Source organism: Nannobrachium achirus (genome assembly GCF_963921795.1).
Source record: "Nannobrachium achirus genome assembly, chromosome: 7".
Lineage (NCBI taxonomy): Eukaryota > Metazoa > Chordata > Actinopteri > Myctophiformes > Myctophidae > Nannobrachium > Nannobrachium achirus.
Window position 1 is genome coordinate 70,640,986 of NC_137816.1, and position 18,733 is coordinate 70,659,718.

At 43.1% G+C, this 18,733-nt stretch overlaps 1 protein-coding gene across 1 annotated transcript in view; it reads left to right on the forward strand.

Moving 5' to 3' along the window:
• The first annotated feature begins 2,694 nt into the window (after positions 1 to 2,694).
• Positions 2,695 to 18,733, forward strand: part of LOC308288229 (AP-2 complex subunit alpha-2-like) — a 96,148-nt gene continuing 80,109 nt past the window's right edge. Inside the window, 2 exon segments of the mRNA XM_080729602.1 lie at positions 2,695 to 2,820; positions 6,598 to 6,666. Coding sequence (XP_080585728.1) covers positions 2,754 to 2,820; positions 6,598 to 6,666 — 136 coding nt within the window. The 5' untranslated portion in view covers positions 2,695 to 2,753.

Sequence of the window (18,733 nt, forward strand, 5' to 3'; positions counted from 1 at the left end):
GGTCTTCAGTGTGTTGAAATTGACCATTGGGGCGATCCTCTGTAGGAAACGAGTCCGTTGGTTGATTTTATTTATTACTTTAGAAGTCATCTTTTCACTGGAAAGATTAGCTTCAAGGATACATCCTAAGTAAGAGATTTCGTTTTTTCGTGTTTTTTTACTATGATAGATATTTAACTCATATAACATTGAATGACAGACAGACAGAACACAGTACTATGATAGATATTTAACTCATATAACATTGAATGACAGACAGACAGAACACAGTACTATGATAGATATTTAACTCATATAACATTGAATGACAGATAGAATAGAACACAGTATGCAGAAGATATCATCAGAAAAACAGTTGTAGAAAAAATAATGCAAACATTTTGTTCTCTTATTTTATTTTATTTACATATCTACTGCATAGTACTGTGTTCTATCCGTCTGTCATTCAATGTTATATGAGATACTTTAATGGTTTCCTGTGGAAATAAGCTTAGTCTTTTCATGGATCTCCTTTTAGTAGACCTTGTACCAGTGAACTGTATCGTCATGAAACTGTACCTTTTCCTATGCAAACTTCTAATTAAGTCTTCAATCAATCAATCAATCAATCAGTTATTATGGTGACAGCCTACTTGGAGATCAGATATTTTATCATCAGTTATTATTTGTAGATCAGATATTTTCTGAGCTGGTATAGCCTATTTGGTGTATAAAGGTTGAGCTCTAGTCTATTCATTCATTTATGTTTCTATGTCAAACTGTGTAATTCCCCCAAACGGCCGGTAGAGGTCAGCAACGTGCTTTGTTCGTCGGTTCCTGCCGCCACCATCAGCGGTTTAAAGTAACTAAGTAAGTACATTTACTTAAGTACTGTACTTAAGTAGGCTACAATATTGAGGTATTTGTAGGTTACTTTACCGGAGGATTTCCAACTTACAGTACTTTTACTTCTACTCCACAACATCTCAGAGACAATTTAACTTTTACTCCACTACAATTATTTGAAAACTTTAGTTGGCCTACTTTGTAGATTTTGATCATTATTACAAAACATGCATTAACCATTTCCAGCCATACATTTTGTCCATTTGAAAATTGCAGATCTTCAAGCTCACAACGCATCACGATTCGAGGCATTGTGAGCTGTAGATCTGCTATATTTTATATGCCTGCATTTTGAAAACTTGAAACGCATAATGCATATTAATTTTGCTTGAGTACTTTTTACTCAAATAAATGTTCAGTTCCGGACTTTAACAGTAGCTTACCAGTAGTTTATATTTCTATATTGCAGTGTTGATATTTTTACTCAAAGTAAAACATTTGAGTACTTTTTCCACCACGACTGACTGACTGCCGTTACAGCAGAAGAAGAAGAATATGTAGTCCTTTTAGCAGGAAGTTGTAGTTTTTTTCCCCTCAGTAAAGGAGGAGGAGCTAACTGACGTCCAACGCCCCAGTAGAGATGGGATTTATGGCTCTTTGAAGTGAGCCAGATCTCTGGAATCCGTTCCTTTCAAAGAGCTTTTCAAAAGACTGGCTAATTCTAGTTACTATTACTTACTTTGTAGATTTTGATTATAATTACAAATAACTTATACAACCCTGTATACATTTATTTCTGACATATATATAGGTACATACCTGCCATTTGAAAATAGCCGATCTACAAGCTCACAATGCGTCGCGTTGCGACGCATTGTGAGCTTGTAGATCGGCTATTTTCAAATGATTTTTCTACATTTTATTAATTGGGAAAACCTGTGAAACAGGACATTCTGCATAATGAGTACTTTCTACTATATTTTGATACCCATACTTTTGTACATTTACTCAAGTACATTAACATTCATAAATAAGGATAACGTGCCCACGTAACCCCTCTTCTTTTTGTTGCGGTCCATTTTATGTTGTATTTTCCAAAAAAAGCCTCTTTATTTTATTTTTATTTTATTTCATGTTTTTTTTATTGTGTTATGTAGGTGGTGGGTGTTTGTGGTGGTGGTGTTTAAAAAAGATGTACAAAATAAATAAAAAGAAAAGAAAATTATTGCAACTATGGACATAAAATGTGAATTATGAATTGAAATAATTGCAATAAAAAGTATATATATGGGGCTTTTAAGCCGTGACATCATTTTGTAGGCAGAGGAGAATCTGCCCCCAGAGCATTTTCTGTCCCTCGCTATTTAAAAAAACAACGACTAAAAAATAACGACTAAAGTATCATTCTAACACTTTCCTTTCAACAACAAAGAGAAGAAAAATGTGTAAATAGTAAAAATAGTAAAAAGATTCACGGAAACGTGAATCGTTAACAATCCAAACTTCTACTGTGGCAGAGTATTTCCACATTGATTGCAGTATTGATATTTGTACTTATGTAAAGGAATTGCCTACTTTTCCCCACCACTGTTCATTTAGAAAGGAACGGCTCCTTACTGCGAACCGGATCCCATCGTTCATTTCAAAGAGCCGTTCAAAAGACTCGATTCGTTCTCGAACGTCCCATCTCTACGCCCAAGGCAGACGCACGCACGCACGCACACACACACACACACACACACGCGCACGCACGCACACACACACACACAGACGCTAACGCACGCGCGCACACACACACACACACACACACAGAGAGAGAGAGGCAGCTGCTAGCTGTCTGAGCTACAGTTAGCACAACAACACTGCACAGACACTTTATTAATAACATTATAATATTTAATAAGGTGTTTGATTAAACATTAATCGTTATGCCTGCTGTGTCCAAAGGAGACGGAATGAGAGGACTGGCCGTGTTCATCTCTGACATCAGGAACTGTGAGTTAAAAAACACTTTACTAGAGTTTACTATACTGTCTCTATAGCAGGGGTCTTCAACAGGGGGTCGGCGACCCCTAGGGGGTCCGCGGAGGTACTGCAGGGGGTCCGCGAAATTATAGATTTTTTTTTTCCACATTTATGTTAAAACATAAATCATGATTCTATCCATTTTGAATAGCTTGAATACATGATTACTATGCAAATGACAGATTGTTGATATTATTGACATTGGTTCTCAGTTAATAAGTAGTATGTTTAGAAATGGTAGTGGTACGGCCCACCCTGCTCGCTGTAACTTGTACATGTTTAAAATACGAGGTGGTAGGGGGTCCCTCCCTGCTCCATCTCCCCATCAGTTTGGGGGTTGAAGACCCCTATAGGATACGTTTTGTTAGTTTATGTCAGTGTGTCAAAGCTGACACAGCGACAGTATGTGACATTATATTATGTTTATATTGAAGTGTGTAGGCTAAAGTATCATATATACAATTTATACAATATAAAGTTATAAACATATAAACACCAGTAAGACTCCCTAATCGGGAGATAAGCGACCGTTTGGTCGCTTATCTCCACAAATAAGCCAAAAAAATAGTTTTTTCCAAAATGGGCCTGATGGTGGCGCTATATGGGACAGATCCATGTTGATGAGATAAGTGTAGACATACTGCGTACCGATTTGCGTGATTTTAGGGCAAAATCTGTTGGAGCAGTGCCCAAAATTGTGTTTGAAAAAATCGGCCTGATGGTGGCGCTAAATGGGACAGATCCATGTTGATGACATGAGTGTAGACATACTGTGTACCGATTTGCGTGATTTTAGGGCAAAAATTGTAGGAGCAGTGTCCAAAAATGTGTTTTGCAAGAATCGGCCTCATGGTGGTGCTAGAAGAGGGCTATATGAGAATTGATGGGTTGTGGTTTGGCAGGCAATGAGTGTGTGTGTGCAAAGTTTGGCATGGATTGGGGCAACGGTTGCGGAGATATGAGCAGGGCAAAAGTGTGACGTGTGACTGACTGACTGACTGACTGACTGACTGACTGACTGACTGACTGACGGACTGACTGCCGGTGGAGGTTTGGATAGTATAGGAGTACAGTATCATATAAACATACTAAACTGTGAGTTACAATCATGTTGCTTTAGAGTTTACTAGAGTTTATTTTATGTCAGTGTGTGAACGCTGACACAGTGACATTATGTGACATCATATTTATATTGCAGTGTGTAAAGTAAAGTAACATGCAAGTACATGTGTGTGAGTTAAAAAGTGTAGTTTAGTTTATTTTGTATTGTTGTTGTTATCAACACAACCCATGTGAAATAATAGGCTATTACATTTATATTGAATGGTGTACAGTAAATACTGAAGTACTGTACTTCAGTATTTACTGTACACCAGTAGTACACCAGTAGTTAAGTAGCCTAAGGCTACTTAACTACTGGTTATTTTATTACTTTCTTCAATATTTCCAATTTTCAGTACTTTTACTTCTACTCCACTACATCTCATCTCAGAGGCAAACTTCATACTTACTTACTCCACTACAATTATGTGAACACTAGATTTACAATATTATTACAAAAAGAACTTCAGCCTTTTGTTTCTTTGAAAACATTATAGCATATTATTTTATATATTAAATTGTATTTATTATTATATTTTATTACAAACATTATAACAAACATTATAGCCTATTTGTGTGTAGAATTGTAAAATAATTAAATAAATAAATGTTGCCTAACTTCTTGCATGAGTCAAACAAGGGCGCGTCTCACACACACACACACACACACACACACACACACACACACACACACACACACACACACACACACACACACACACACACACACACGTGTTGTGTCGTGTACTAAGTAGAGTCAGGAAAAAAAAAACAGATGTTTTCTGTGTGTCAAATGACATGAACACATTATGTGTAGGCTATGTCTCCACCAGGCCGAAAGGCTTGGGAGAGAGAGTTTGTTTTGCACCCTGCCTGTCTGTCCGTCCTTCCGTCTGTGCACAGCTAATCTCCGGCACCGTTGGCATGATGGCACTCCGTGGGTGCCAGAGCAGAACCTCTGCCCCCAATGTTCCACTTGGGCCTGTTATAGCGCCACCAAGAGGCGGATTTGTGCGAAACACATTTTTGGACGGTACTCCTACAGATTTTGTCCAAAAATCACGCAAATCGTTACACAGTATCTCTATTGTCATTAAACGATACGGGGTTTTTCAGATTTTGTCACATTCCATCCTGATTGGCTGAGATTGGCTTCCAAAGTTTGCAGGATTGCTCCGTTTTGAACAAAATGCCTCAAATCATTAACACAGACTGCGATTTCCTTGACATTTTGCCCGTACACTCCCACAACGCAGAGCAAGAAATGCCACTTCAAATGTTCAAATCAGCCTCATGGTGGCGCTATAACGGGCTGGTTTGCGTTGTTTTCCTATAACTCTTGTGTTGTTTTCCTGTAAAACGTCGTAAGCGCACTCCCTAAAGGCCAAGGAAAAACGTTTGCCCTGCATTTTTCACTTTTGCCTTTTATAGCGCCACCAGGAGGCCGACTTATGTAAAACATATTTGGGGATATTACTCCTTCAGATTTAATCCAAATTTCACGCAAATCGCTACACATGATCTCTATAGTCATGTGATCAATACGGGTATCTTTGCTTTTTCATATTCCATCCTGATTGGCTTCCAAAGTTTGAAGGATTGCTCCATTTTGACCAAAATGCCTCAAATCATTAACGCAGCTTGCTATTTCTGGGAGATTTTGCACGCACATTCCCACTATTCTTATATATTGTGATATATCCTCATATATTGTGTGATATATTCTTATATATTGTGATATATTCTTATATATTGTGTGATATATTCTTATATATTGTGTGACATATTCTTATATATTGTGATATATTCTTATATATTGTGTGATATATTCTTATATATTGTGATATATTCTTATATATTGTGATATATTCTTATATATTGTTTGATATATTCTTATATATTGTGTGATATATTCTTATATATTGTGTGATATATTCTTATATATTGTGTGATATTCTTATATTTTGTGTGATATATTCTTATATATTGTGTGATATATTCTTATATATTGTTGATATATTCTTATATATTGTGTGATATATTCTTATATATTGTGATATCTTCTTATATATTGTGATTCTTCTTATATTTTGTGATATATTCTTATATATTGTGATATATTCTTATATATTGTGATATAGTCTTATATATTGTGATATAGTCTTATATATTGTGATATATTGTTATATATTGTGTGATATATTGTTATATATTGTGATATAGTCTTATATATTCTTATATATTGTGATATATTCTTATATATTGTGATATAGTCTTATATATTGTGATATATTCTTATATATTGTGATATATTCTTATATATTGTGATATATTGTGATATATTGTGATATATTCTTATATATTATTATATATTGTGATATATTCTTATATATTCTTATATATTGTGATATAGTCTTATATATTGTGATATATTCTTACATATTCTTATATTTTGTGATATAGTCTTATATATTGTGATATATTCTTATATATTCTTATATATTGTGATATAGTCTTATATATTGTGATATATTCTTTTATATTGTGTGATATATTCCTATATATTGTGATATATTCTTATATATTGTGATATATTCTTATATATTGTGATATATTCTTATATATTCTTATATATTGTGCTTCCAGGTAAAAGTAAAGAGGCAGAGATCAGGAGGATAAACAAAGAACTGGCAAACATCAGATCCAAGTTTAAAGGTAAGAGAACGCTTTGATGATGATGATGATGATGATGATGATGTTGATGTTGATGTTGTCTCGTGAGGCCAGACTGTTGCCTCCGCGATTTGGGCAAATGCTCCCGGCATACAGTCTGGCAAAGGGAAATATAAACGATGAGTGCCAGATAGAGCGGATGTGACGCAACCGCTCCCTTGGTGCAGTAGCAATAACATGTCCTACTGGAAGCCTTATGTCTCCTTTCAATATTTCTGGGGACTTTATTTCGTCTTTCTCTGGTGTTGTTGGTGTTAATTCCATAATGTTTTCAAACGTTTTCTTAAACTATACACCCATAACAAGAATAGGCCGCTCGAATGACTTTGTCTGAGCTTTTGTGTTTCTGTTATGTGTCCAATGGGACTACAGTTCAGTGCAGCAGCGGCTACTTCCGATACTCGCCGTTCGGGAGCTGCCGTTCCAGACTCTACGTAGCATTCTGAGATTGTGGAATAGTTGTCTGGCTACGCGAGACTAGTGATGATGTAACGTTTCCTTCAGACATGGTTTGTTTCACAACGCTTTGTGGAGCTGATCTCCAAACCCTACATGTTTCACTCTGGTTTGTTTACGTATTATAGAGCATCGCAGCGGAAGTGGTTTACTGGTCCAAATAAAACAATATCCCGTTCATTTTCCCCATAGACTTTTACAAACATATTTATAACAATTATGTTAAGCCTGGAACCAAGCCATCCAGGATGGCAGTGAATCATGACCATACAACCTTTGATCCTATGTGAAAACATGTTTTAATATTACATTATTTGATATACTACATTTAATAACTACCCTTTGTTTAGCGATTTTCAAAACGTTCTTTTCATAGAAACAAAGGTTGTATGATCATGATTCACTGCCATCCTGGATGGCTTTGTTCGAGGCTTAACATAATTGTTATAAATATTTTTGTAAAAGTCTATGAGGAAATGAACGGGAGATTGTTTTAATGGGACCAGTAAACCACACCCACTGCGATGATCTATTACTTTAACCACAATTTTATTGAAAAACAGCAGATCTACAAGCTTGCAGCGCGGCACTCGTCGTAGATCTGGTTTTATTTAAATTTTATCGTGAACATTTGTGCTTTGAATAGTCTTTGAATATTGCAGCGTTTGCGGCCCCTCACAGCTGACTCACTGACTTAGTAATTAAAAGGAGGAAACAATGATGATGTTTTAAACGGAGAACCGGGTTCTATTGCCCTTTCAGTACAGGCTAGAAGTGGTGGGAAAAGTAATCTCATCTATTACTTAAAGGAGTAGTTCACCCCCCAAATATTTTTTTTCTATTGATTACTCACGCCATAGAGCTTTGAGTTCAATAATATTTTTAGTTTTTTTTTTGTCGCATTCCTAGGACAATAATTTGATTCAAATAAATGTTCCCCCATTGATTCCAGATTCCCATCCATAATCAATGGTGGTACATTTACTGTCTTAACTCCATGGCCTGAGTAATCAATAGAAAAAAAGTAATTTGGGGGGTGAACTACTCCTTTAAGTAAAAGTATCAACACTGCAATATAGAAATACTCTGTTAGAAGTCAAAGTCTGGAATTTATCTTGAGTAAAAGTACAAAAGTATTCGCAGTAAAATAAAGTACCAAAAGTAAAAGTACAAGAAGTTTGAAAATAGCAGATTGCAATTATTATTATTTTCAAATAGCCAAGTAATAAAATAGGGCCAACGTCGTTTATGTGTGTTTAATAATATTATAATTTATAGCTGCTAAGTAACTAGTAACTAAAGTTTTCAAATAAATGTAGTGGGGTAAAATATCCAATATTTAGATCTGAGGTGTAGTGGAGTAGAAGTAAAAGTATTGGAAATTGGAAATACTCAAGTAAAGTACAAATACCTCAAGGTTGTACTCAAGTACAGGCAAAATCTGTAGGAGCAGTGTCCAAAAATGTGTCTTGCAAAAATGGGCCTCATGGTGGCGCTAGAAGAGGGCCATGTGAGAAATGAGCAGGTAGTGGTTTGGCAGCCAAGGAGTGTGTGTGTGTGTGTGTGTGTGTGTGTGTGTGTGTGTGTGTGTGTGTGTGTGCACAGTTTGGCATGGATCGGGGCAACGTCGGCGGAGATATGAGAAGGGCAAAAGTGTGACGTGTGACATGTGACTGACTGACAGCCGGTGACCTGACGGGTGCAACAAAGACATATCACTTAAATCCCCTTGAACACACACTGGGAAAGGGATGAGTTTGACACAGATCACATTATAAAGAAGAAGAATATATTCTCCCCTTCCCTCTCTCCCTCTCTCTCTCTCTCTCTCTCCCTCCCTCTCTAAATGTCAGAGTGGTGTCTCTCGGCCACCTGTTGGGTGCCAACCTAAATTTAGGGTGCTCCAGAATGAGGCGTCGTGTTCACCGTGTCCTCCTCCTCCTCTGTATGCTCTGTGTGCCAAGGCTTTGTGCCCTCTGCTGTGTGCTCTGTGTGCCAAGGCTTTGTGCCCTCTGCTGTATGCTCTGTGTGCCAAGGCTTTGTGCCCTCTGCTGTATGCTCTGTGTGCCAAGGCTTTGTGCCCTCTGCTGTGTGCTCTGTGTGTGCCAAGGCTTTGTGCCCTCTGCTGTATGCTCTGTGTGCCAAGGCTTTGTGCCCTCTGCTGTGTGCTCTGTGTGCCAAGGCTTTGTGCCCTCTGCTGTGTGCTCTGTGAGCCAAGGCTTTGTGCCCTCTGCTGTATGCTGTGTGAGCCAAGGCTTTGTGCCCTCTGCTGTATGCTCTGTGTGAGCCAAGGCTTTGTGCCCTCTACTGTATGCTCTGTGTGCCAAGGCTTTGTGCCCTCTGCTGTATGCTCTGTGTGCCAAGGCTTTGTGCCCTCTGCTGTGTGCTGTGTGTGCCAAGGCTTTGTGCCCTCTGCTGTATGCTCTGTGTGCCAAGGCTTTGTGCCCTCTGCTGTGTGCTCTGTGTGCCAAGGCTTTGTGCCCTCTGCTGTATGCTCTGTGTGAGCCAAGGCTTTGTGCCCTCTGCTGTGTGCTCTGTGTTCCAAGGCTTTGTGCCCTCTGCTGTATGCTGTGTGAGCCAAGGCTTTGTGCCCTCTGCTGTATGCTCTGTGTGCCAAGGCTTTGTGCCCTCTGCTGTATGCTCTGTGTGCCAAGGCTTTGTGCCCTCTGCTGTATGCTGTGTGAGCCAAGGCTTTGTGCCCTCTGCTGTATGCTGTGTGAGCCAAGGCTTTGTGCCCTCTGCTGTATGCTGTGTGAGCCAAGGCTTTGTGCCCTCTGCTGTATGCTGTGTGAGCCAAGGCTTTGTGCCCTCTGCTGTATGCTCTGTGTGCCAAGGCTTTGTGCCCTCTGCTGTATGCTCTGTGTGCCAAGGCTTTGTGCCCTCTGCTGTATGCTCTGTGTGCCAAGGCTTTGTGCCCTCTGCTGTATGCTGTGTGAGCCAAGGCTTTGTGCCCTCTGCTGTATGCTCTGTGTGCCAAGGCTTTGTGCCCTCTGCTGTATGCTCTGTGTGCCAAGGCTTTGTGCCCTCTGCTGTATGCTGTGTGAGCCAAGGCTTTGTGCCCTCTGCTGTATGCTGTGTGAGCCAAGGCTTTGTGCCCTCTGCTGTGTGCTCTGTGTGCCAAGGCTTTGTGCCCTCTGCTGTATGCTCTGTGTGCCAAGGCTTTGTGCCCTCTGCTGTATGCTGTGTGAGCCAAGGCTTTGTGCCCTCTACTGTATGCTCTGTGTGCCAAGGCTTTGTGCCCTCTGCTGTATGCTGTGTGAGCCAAGGCTTTGTGCCCTCTACTGTATGCTCTGTGAGCCAAGGCTTTGTGCCCTCTGCTGTGTGCTCTGTGTGCCAAGGCTTTGTGCCCTCTGCTGTGTGCTCTGTGTGCCAAGGCTTTGTGCCCTCTGCTGTATGCTGTGTGAGCCAAGGCTTTGTGCCCTCTACTGTATGCTCTGTGAGCCAAGGCTTTGTGCCCTCTGCTGTGTGCTCTGTGTGCCAAGGCTTTGTGCCCTCTGCTGTATGCTGTGTGTGCCAAGGCTTTGTGCCCTCTGCTGTATGCTGTGTGAGCCAAGGCTTTGTGCCCTCTGCTGTATGCTGCTACAGGGACGTGCTGGGCCCCTGATTCAGCCCAGGAAAAAGAGTTGTAGAGGCCCTCATTGCGCGCTATAGAGAGAGATCTCTCTCTATAGCGCTGCTGCTACTCAAAGATTTGCCATTTCAGATCATGACAAGTGACAAGCCAGTGGGCCAATTACTGTACATGAGTTATATTTCGTCGTTGTGCTTGTAGATCTGCTGTTTTCACTACTTTTGTGCGACGGCCTTGTATGATGAAGCAGGGCTTTGCTTTGCGAAAAAAAAAGTTATAAATTTGAAACTTGGAGATATAAGGTTTCTGCCCGACAGTGACAATTTACTTTGTTGGCCGCCCAGCCCCCAAAATGGAACGAAGGTCGACATTTTATTTATTTATTTTTCCTAATGGCCGGCCTGGACCGGCTGGGAATGAACCGGCTGTGTGTGCCAAGGCCTTGTGCCCGCTCTGCTGTGTGCCACCGTTTAAACCATGAGACCAGGCCTGGAATGTCATCATTTTAGGGGCGTGGCCACTTGGCCTTTGGTGTTGTCCATTGTTTGAGGGCACAAAGGCCAAATGCCAGGGCAGGAAGACCATCAAATAAAACTAGATTTTAGTCCATTGAAAGACTATCTGCTGTGAAATAAATACATTGGTATTTACTAGGGGTGTAACGATATATTTTAACAGGGATTCGATACATATCACGATACATGGTTGACGATACGATACATGGACGATATTGGTTCATTCATGGTGATACGATACGATTCAATGATTTAAAATCGATATAGTAACTATTTATCAAAGAAATTAAATCTGTGTGAAAGGTGTGGATAGTGCAGGTTTTTAAGGGAAACGTGTATTATTATGGATATAAATAAGTAAACACAGTGATTATCTGCCAAATACATGGACATTGTATATTGACAAACCTGCACCTTGACATGAACCCAGAGATTACACACATTTATCGATAGACCAGTGTAGCTATATGGAAAGGAAAAGTAATTAAACCCCTCCTTTTAATTTTTTCTTCTTAAAAATGCTAAATACAATGGACAAGTAGGTAGTATCGACTCATGGATCAGAAAGGAACAATGGAGCACACAGCTTGATGGAACTCAACAGGGAGAGGCTCAGGTAGACACTTTGAAATTTAGAACTGTATTTAGTTACAACTACTTTAGATTTTAGGTTGGTTTCTGTTGGGGGGTTTTGGCTGGCACTACATTGTTATCACCTCTGGCTCAGTTGATTGGCTGTGCTCACCACTTGTCACTCCCCCTACTATGCATCTCAACATGCATTTAAGGGCAGACAGTGGCCACACACAGACACTCATGGATCAGAAAGGAACAATGGAGCACACAGCTTGATGGAACTCAACAGGGAGAGGCTCAGGTAGACACTTTGAAATTTAGAACTGTATTTAGTTACAACTACTTTAGATTTTAGGTTGGTTTCTGTTGGGGGGTTTTGGCTGGCACTACATTGTTATCACCTCTGGCTCAGTTGATTGGCTGTGCTCACCACTTGTCACTCCCCCTACTATGCATCTCAACATGCATTTAAGGGCAGACAGTGGCCACACACAGACACTCATGGATCAGAAAGGAACAATGGAGCACACAGCTTGATGGAACTCAACAGGGAGAGGCTCAGGTAGACACTTTGAAATTTAGAACTGTATTTAGTTACAACTACTTTAGATTTTAGGTTGGTTTCTGTTGGGGGGTTTTGGCTGGCACTACATTGTTATCACCTCTGGCTCAGTTGATTGGCTGTGCTCACCACTTGTCACTCCCCCTACTATGCATCTCAACATGCATTTAAGGGCAGACAGTGGCCACACACAGACACTCATGGATCAGAAAGGAACAATGGAGCACACAGCTTGATGGAACTCAACAGGGAGAGGCTCAGGTAGACACTTTGAAATTTAGAACTGTATTTAGTTACAACTACTTTAGATTTTAGGTTGGTTTCTGTTGGGGGGTTTTGGCTGGCACTACATTGTTATCACCTCTGGCTCAGTTGATTGGCTGTGCTCACCACTTGTCACTCCCCCTACTATGCATCTCAACATGCATTTAAGGGCAGACAGTGGCCACACACAGACACTCATGGATCAGAAAGGAACAATGGAGCACACAGCTTGATGGAACTCAACAGGGAGAGGCTCAGGTAGACACTTTGAAATTTAGAACTGTATTTAGTTACAACTACTTTAGATTTTAGGTTGGTTTCTGTTGGGGGGTTTTGGCTGGCACTACATTGTTATCACCTCTGGCTCAGTTGATTGGCTGTGCTCACCACTTGTCACTCCCCCTACTATGCATCTCAACATGCATTTAAGGGCAGACAGTGGCCACACACAGACACTCATGGATCAGAAAGGAACAATGGAGCACACAGCTTGATGGAACTCAACAGGGAGAGGCTCAGGTAGACACTTTGAAATTTAGAACTGTATTTAGTTACAACTACTTTAGATTTTAGGTTGGTTTCTGTTGGGGGGTTTTGGCTGGCACTACATTGTTATCACCTCTGGCTCAGTTGATTGGCTGTGCTCACCACTTGTCACTCCCCCTACTATGCATCTCAACATGCATTTAAGGGCAGACAGTGGCCACACACAGACACTCATGGATCAGAAAGGAACAATGGAGCACACAGCTTGATGGAACTCAACAGGGAGAGGCTCAGGTAGACACTTTGAAATTTAGAACTGTATTTAGTTACAACTACTTTAGATTTTAGGTTGGTTTCTGTTGGGGGGTTTTGGCTGGCACTACATTGTTATCACCTCTGGCTCAGTTGATTGGCTGTGCTCACCACTTGTCACTCCCCCTACTATGCATCTCAACATGCATTTAAGGGCAGACAGTGGCCACACACAGACACTCATGGATCAGAAAGGAACAATGGAGCACACAGCTTGATGGAACTCAACAGGGAGAGGCTCAGGTAGACACTTCGAAACTTTAGAACTGTATTTAGTTACAACTACTTTAGAATTAGAACCATTCAGTGAGTTAAAACATCAGCATGTGCACCATTCAGATCCGGCAATCTGAGCTATCTGTCGGGGCGGGTGGGGCTCTTAGCCATGGTAGGCAACCCACCTAGGAGAAGGTCACTCTGAGGTAAAAACCAGGACTGTGAGAATTTGCGACCCCACAGTCCTTAACTAGCATTGAAAAGCCAACCATGAAGAACAAAGTCATCTCAAATCCTATACTTCCAGCGGCGGGAGTCCGCAGGAGCATCGCGGCGGATGGTGGTGCTGGTCCTCCTTCCGGAGGACATCATGACGACAGGGCCTCAAACCCACGGGAACGAGGGAGGGTTCTGTCTGACCACAGCATCCCATCCAATGCACTCATGCGTTGTCGGAGACCATTTGTAATGGGGACCTTCAACGCATGCACAGTGAGAGAAGAAGCTAGACTGGTGGAATTGGCACATTGTGCTGAAGAACAGGGGGTAGAGATCCTGGGAGTCCAGGAACACAGAAGAGTCCACACTGGCGACAAGATAGTTTACCACCAAGTAGAGAAACGCACGTTCATCACTGCATCTGCGGGGCGAAACGGGGCCCAGGCTGCAACAGGGGGAGTGGGAATAATGCTGGGTTCTCTGGCGCGCAGAGCTCTCCGACGGGTACACAAGCACACTGAAAGGATCCTCATAGCTGAGTTTGCAGGTAACCCAGTAACAACAGTCATAGTGGTGTACTCGCCCACTAACACGGCACTACCTGAGAAGGTTGAGGAGTTCTATGAGGACCTCACAGAAGCAGTCCGTGGTGTCCCAGCGCACAACTTCCTGGCAATCCTTGGCGACTTCAACGCCAGGAGTGGACAGGAGGATGCACCATTCCCATACCATGAGTCTACCAACCGCAACGGCACATACCTCAAAGCCCTTCTCATGGAACACCAGCTCCTGGCAGCGAACACCATGTTCCGAAAGAGAACAGGGAAGAGATGGACTTTCAGAGACCGAGCCTCAAGGCCTGGGGAGCTACCTAGGCTATACCAGTTGGACTACATCCTAGTGAGGCAAAAGTGGAGGAATTCCATCCTGAACGCTGAGCCATACAGCACGTTCAGCTCTGTAGGCTCTGACCACCGTGTGGTCTCCATGAGGGTACGACTGAGCCTCAGGGTCCCCAAGCCAAGCCCCAAGATTCGGCATGACTGGAAGGCATTCACGACCAATCCGGGCCTCCAAACCAGGTACTCGGAGGAAGTCAGGAAGCGCTTTCGGCAGCTGGATAGGGGAGAGGAGCCCAGCCGTGAATATGGGAGATTCATCACAGCGAATGAGGAGGCGACCAGACTGTGCGTGCCAGTGCTGAACAGAGTAAGAGCACCACCACGGTCCAGACACCCGAAGGTTGTAGCAGCACGAGGCAGGATGGAGGAAGCACGACTCAACTTTGAGCGTGAACCAACAGAGGAGGGTCGCGAGACACTGAACGAGGCCAAACAGTCTCTCTTCAGCACCTACGACGCCATCAAAGGGGAAGAAGTGATGGAAAGTGTGCGAAGAGTGCAGGCAGCGCAAGGTGAAAGGCAATACGGGGAGGCCTGGAAGGTAATAAATGAGATGACAGGGCGGAAGAGGGCCAAGGAGGGCCAGGTGGAGGGACACAGTCCAGAGGAGAGGGTGGCAACATGGTTCGACCACTTCCAGAGGCTCCTGGGAACATCAGTGGAAGAGGGAGAGGAGGAAAATATACCGACAGTCCTCCAGGGCCTGAACATCGACGATGGACCCTTCACAATCAGCGAGCTCGCCAGGGCAAAATCCACCCTAAGAGAGGGAAAGAGTGCTGGGCCGGATGGCATACCCCCAGAGGTCTTGAAGAACTGCGACCTAGACAACCTCATCCTAGACTTTTGCAACAATGCTCTACAGCACAACAAGCAACCTGAAATATGGTCTCTGTCTAATATCATCCCGGTGCCTAAAGCTGGAGACCTCTCAAAGCCAGACAACTACAGAGGCATCAGCCTGACATGTATCACTGCTAAGGTCTTCAACCGAATGATACTGAACAGGATACGGCATGCCATCGACCCTCACCTGAGAGAGAACCAAAATGGTTTTCGAGAGGAGAGAACAACCGTAGCACAGATCCTGGCATTAAGGAGATTAATAGAGGAGGTGAAAAAGAACAACCTAGCAGCTGTACTGTGCTTCATTGACTTCAAAAAGGCTTTTGATTCTATCCACAGAAGCAAGATGGTGAAGATCCTTGAGGCCTACAATGTCCCTCCCAACATTCTCCGGGCTATCGAGACCATGTACGCAAAAACAAGGGCCAAAGTGGTGACCCCAGATGGCAGCAGTGAGGTGTTTGACATCCGAGCTGGGGTAATGCAAGGAGACACCCTAGCCCCCTACCTCTTCATCATAGTTCTAGATTATGCGCTCAGGAAAGCCATAGGGGGACGGGAACAAGAGCTTGGCTTCACGCTAACACCAAGGAGGTCAAGACGGCATCCCGCAGTAGTTCTGACAGACCTGGACTATGCGGACGACATCAGCCTGCTCTCCGACAGCATGGAACAAGCACAAGAACTCCTGAACAGGGTGGAGATAGAGTGTGCCAAAGTTGGTCTCAGGCTAAACGCTAAGAAAACTGAGGTTATCACCTATAACCTACCTGATCACTCACCTCTGACAACGACAGAAGGAGCTGTGTTGAAGGAAGTCAAGGACTTCAAGTACCTGGGCGCATGGGTCGACTCAACTGAGAAAGACCTTAAAGTAAGGAAGGCACTCGCTTGGAGGGCCCTGAACGGCATGAACAGTGTATGGAACTCTAACCTCCCCCGCCAAATCAAACTTAGCTTCTTCTTTGCAACGGTGGAGTCTGTTCTCCTCTATGGCAGTGAATGCTGGACCCTGAAGCCAACCCTGCAGAAGTCTCTAGACGGGTGCTACACTAGAATGTTGCGTGCAGTACTCAACATCAACAGGAGTGCACATGTTACAAACGAGAGCCTGTATGAGGGAATACCAAAGGTAAGCGAGAAAATTGCCACCAGAAGAATGAGACTAGCAGGACACTGCCAAAGACACCAGGAGCTTCCAGCCAGCAAATTGGTACTGTGGGAGCCAACACACGGGCACCGGCCGCGAGGACGTCCCACAAAAACATACGTGGACATACTCAAGGAAGACGTAGGGACACAGAACACCAATGAGCTGGCCAGATGTATGGAGAACCGAGATGACTGGAAACAACGATGGAGGGCTCGTCTGAGGACGACCTAGATAGATATCGATACAATCGATTCTTTGCACTGCCGATTCGATATGGTACAAAATAAAACGATCCGATTCAATTTTAGCTGTTTTCATTTCGATATACATCGATTCTTTAAGTAAAAAACAATATTTCGGTACAGTTACTATTATCGTTACACCCCTAGTATTTACAATCTGATCCATGCTCAGCCCTGCACCAATCAAAGTCACTGCATTGGTTTAAAAATCAAACCTCGGTTCGAAGTGGAGCGGTGAATCTGAGCAGCTATACCCTGTGTGTGTGTGTGTGTGTGTGTGTGTGTGTGTGTGTGTGTGTGTGTGTGTGTGTGTGTGTGTGTGTGTGTTTTGAGTGTGCCTGGCCTGCACAAAACAGCGCCCCTCCTTTAACTAGTGTGTTGTGTGTGGCCACTCAAGGTATTGCCAGGCTACGGACACGGCCAGCCAGCCAGCCACCCAGCCAGCCAGCCAGCCACCCAGCCACCCACCCACCCACAGACATACCCACGGACATACCTGTCTATTGGGAGCGCTTTCACCGCTCCAAAAATTGGGACAAAATACACTGGTCTACATGACATGAAAGAGACACTGGTGTCTACATGTTGGCAAGTAAGAGACAGAGTAGAAAGTGATACAGTCAGCTGGGGCATTAAGGCCATGCCATTTTTTGGAGGGGCACAAGGCCAAACTGAGGGGCAACGACGGCCATGGATGTGATAGTTGAGAGCTTCCTAGTTCTTCACACAAACCATTCAAAAAGTAATACACACCGTGTGCTAACTGTAGCCAGCCTGGTACAGCTAGCTGTAGCAGTGTGTAGCAGTGTGTAGCAGTGTGTAGCAGTGTGTAGCAGTGTGTGTGCATCAAGCGAAGCCCCAGAACGGCTTGTAAACTGTGAAGCTGGCAGACTTCTGACCGAGCACCGATGAACTGTATTACCCTTTTTAATTCTGTTACAGAGAAACGAGCTTACAAGGATTTACAGTAAAAGATCGACGAGGCCCTGCTGGTTCTCTTCGTCTTAGAGACAAGGCTTGGTCTAAAGCTAGACGCTCTGGTGATCCAGTAGACTGGTCATCCTTAGGATACTAACACAAAAAGCAGGGACCCCTTAGTTGAGAGAGAGATGAAGCAGGGACCCCTTAGTTGAGAGAGAGATGAAGCAGGGACCCCTTAGTTGAGAGAGAGATGAAGCAGGGACCCCTTAGCTGAGAGAGAGATGAAGCAGGGACCCCTTAGTTGAGAGAGAGATGAAGCAGGGACCCCTTAGTTGAGAGAGAGATGAAGCAGGGACCCCTTAGCTGAGAGAGAGATGAAGCAGGGACCCCTTAGTTGAGAGAGAGATGAAGCAGGGACCCCTTAGTTGAGAGAGAGATGAAGCATGGACCCCTTAGTTGAGAGAGAGATGAAGCAGGGACCCCTTAGTTGAGAGAAAGATGAAGCAGGGACCCCTTAGTTGAGAGAGAGATGAAGCAGGGACCCCTTAGTTGAGAGAGAGATGAAGCAGGGACCCCCACAACCTGTTCATAGATTCCATATAGTTTCATTGTTTGACAGCACAATCATCAGTGTATTTTGGATTCATGTCAATTTGTGTTTTCAGATATTTAATATTTAACCACTTGAACCGTCAATACTTAATAAACTTGACCTTTCACTCTGTACTTAGTCTGCTCTTTTCCCCCTCCAAAGCTCTTTGCCAAAAATAGCAGATCTACAAGCTCACTGTGAGCTTGTAGATCTGCT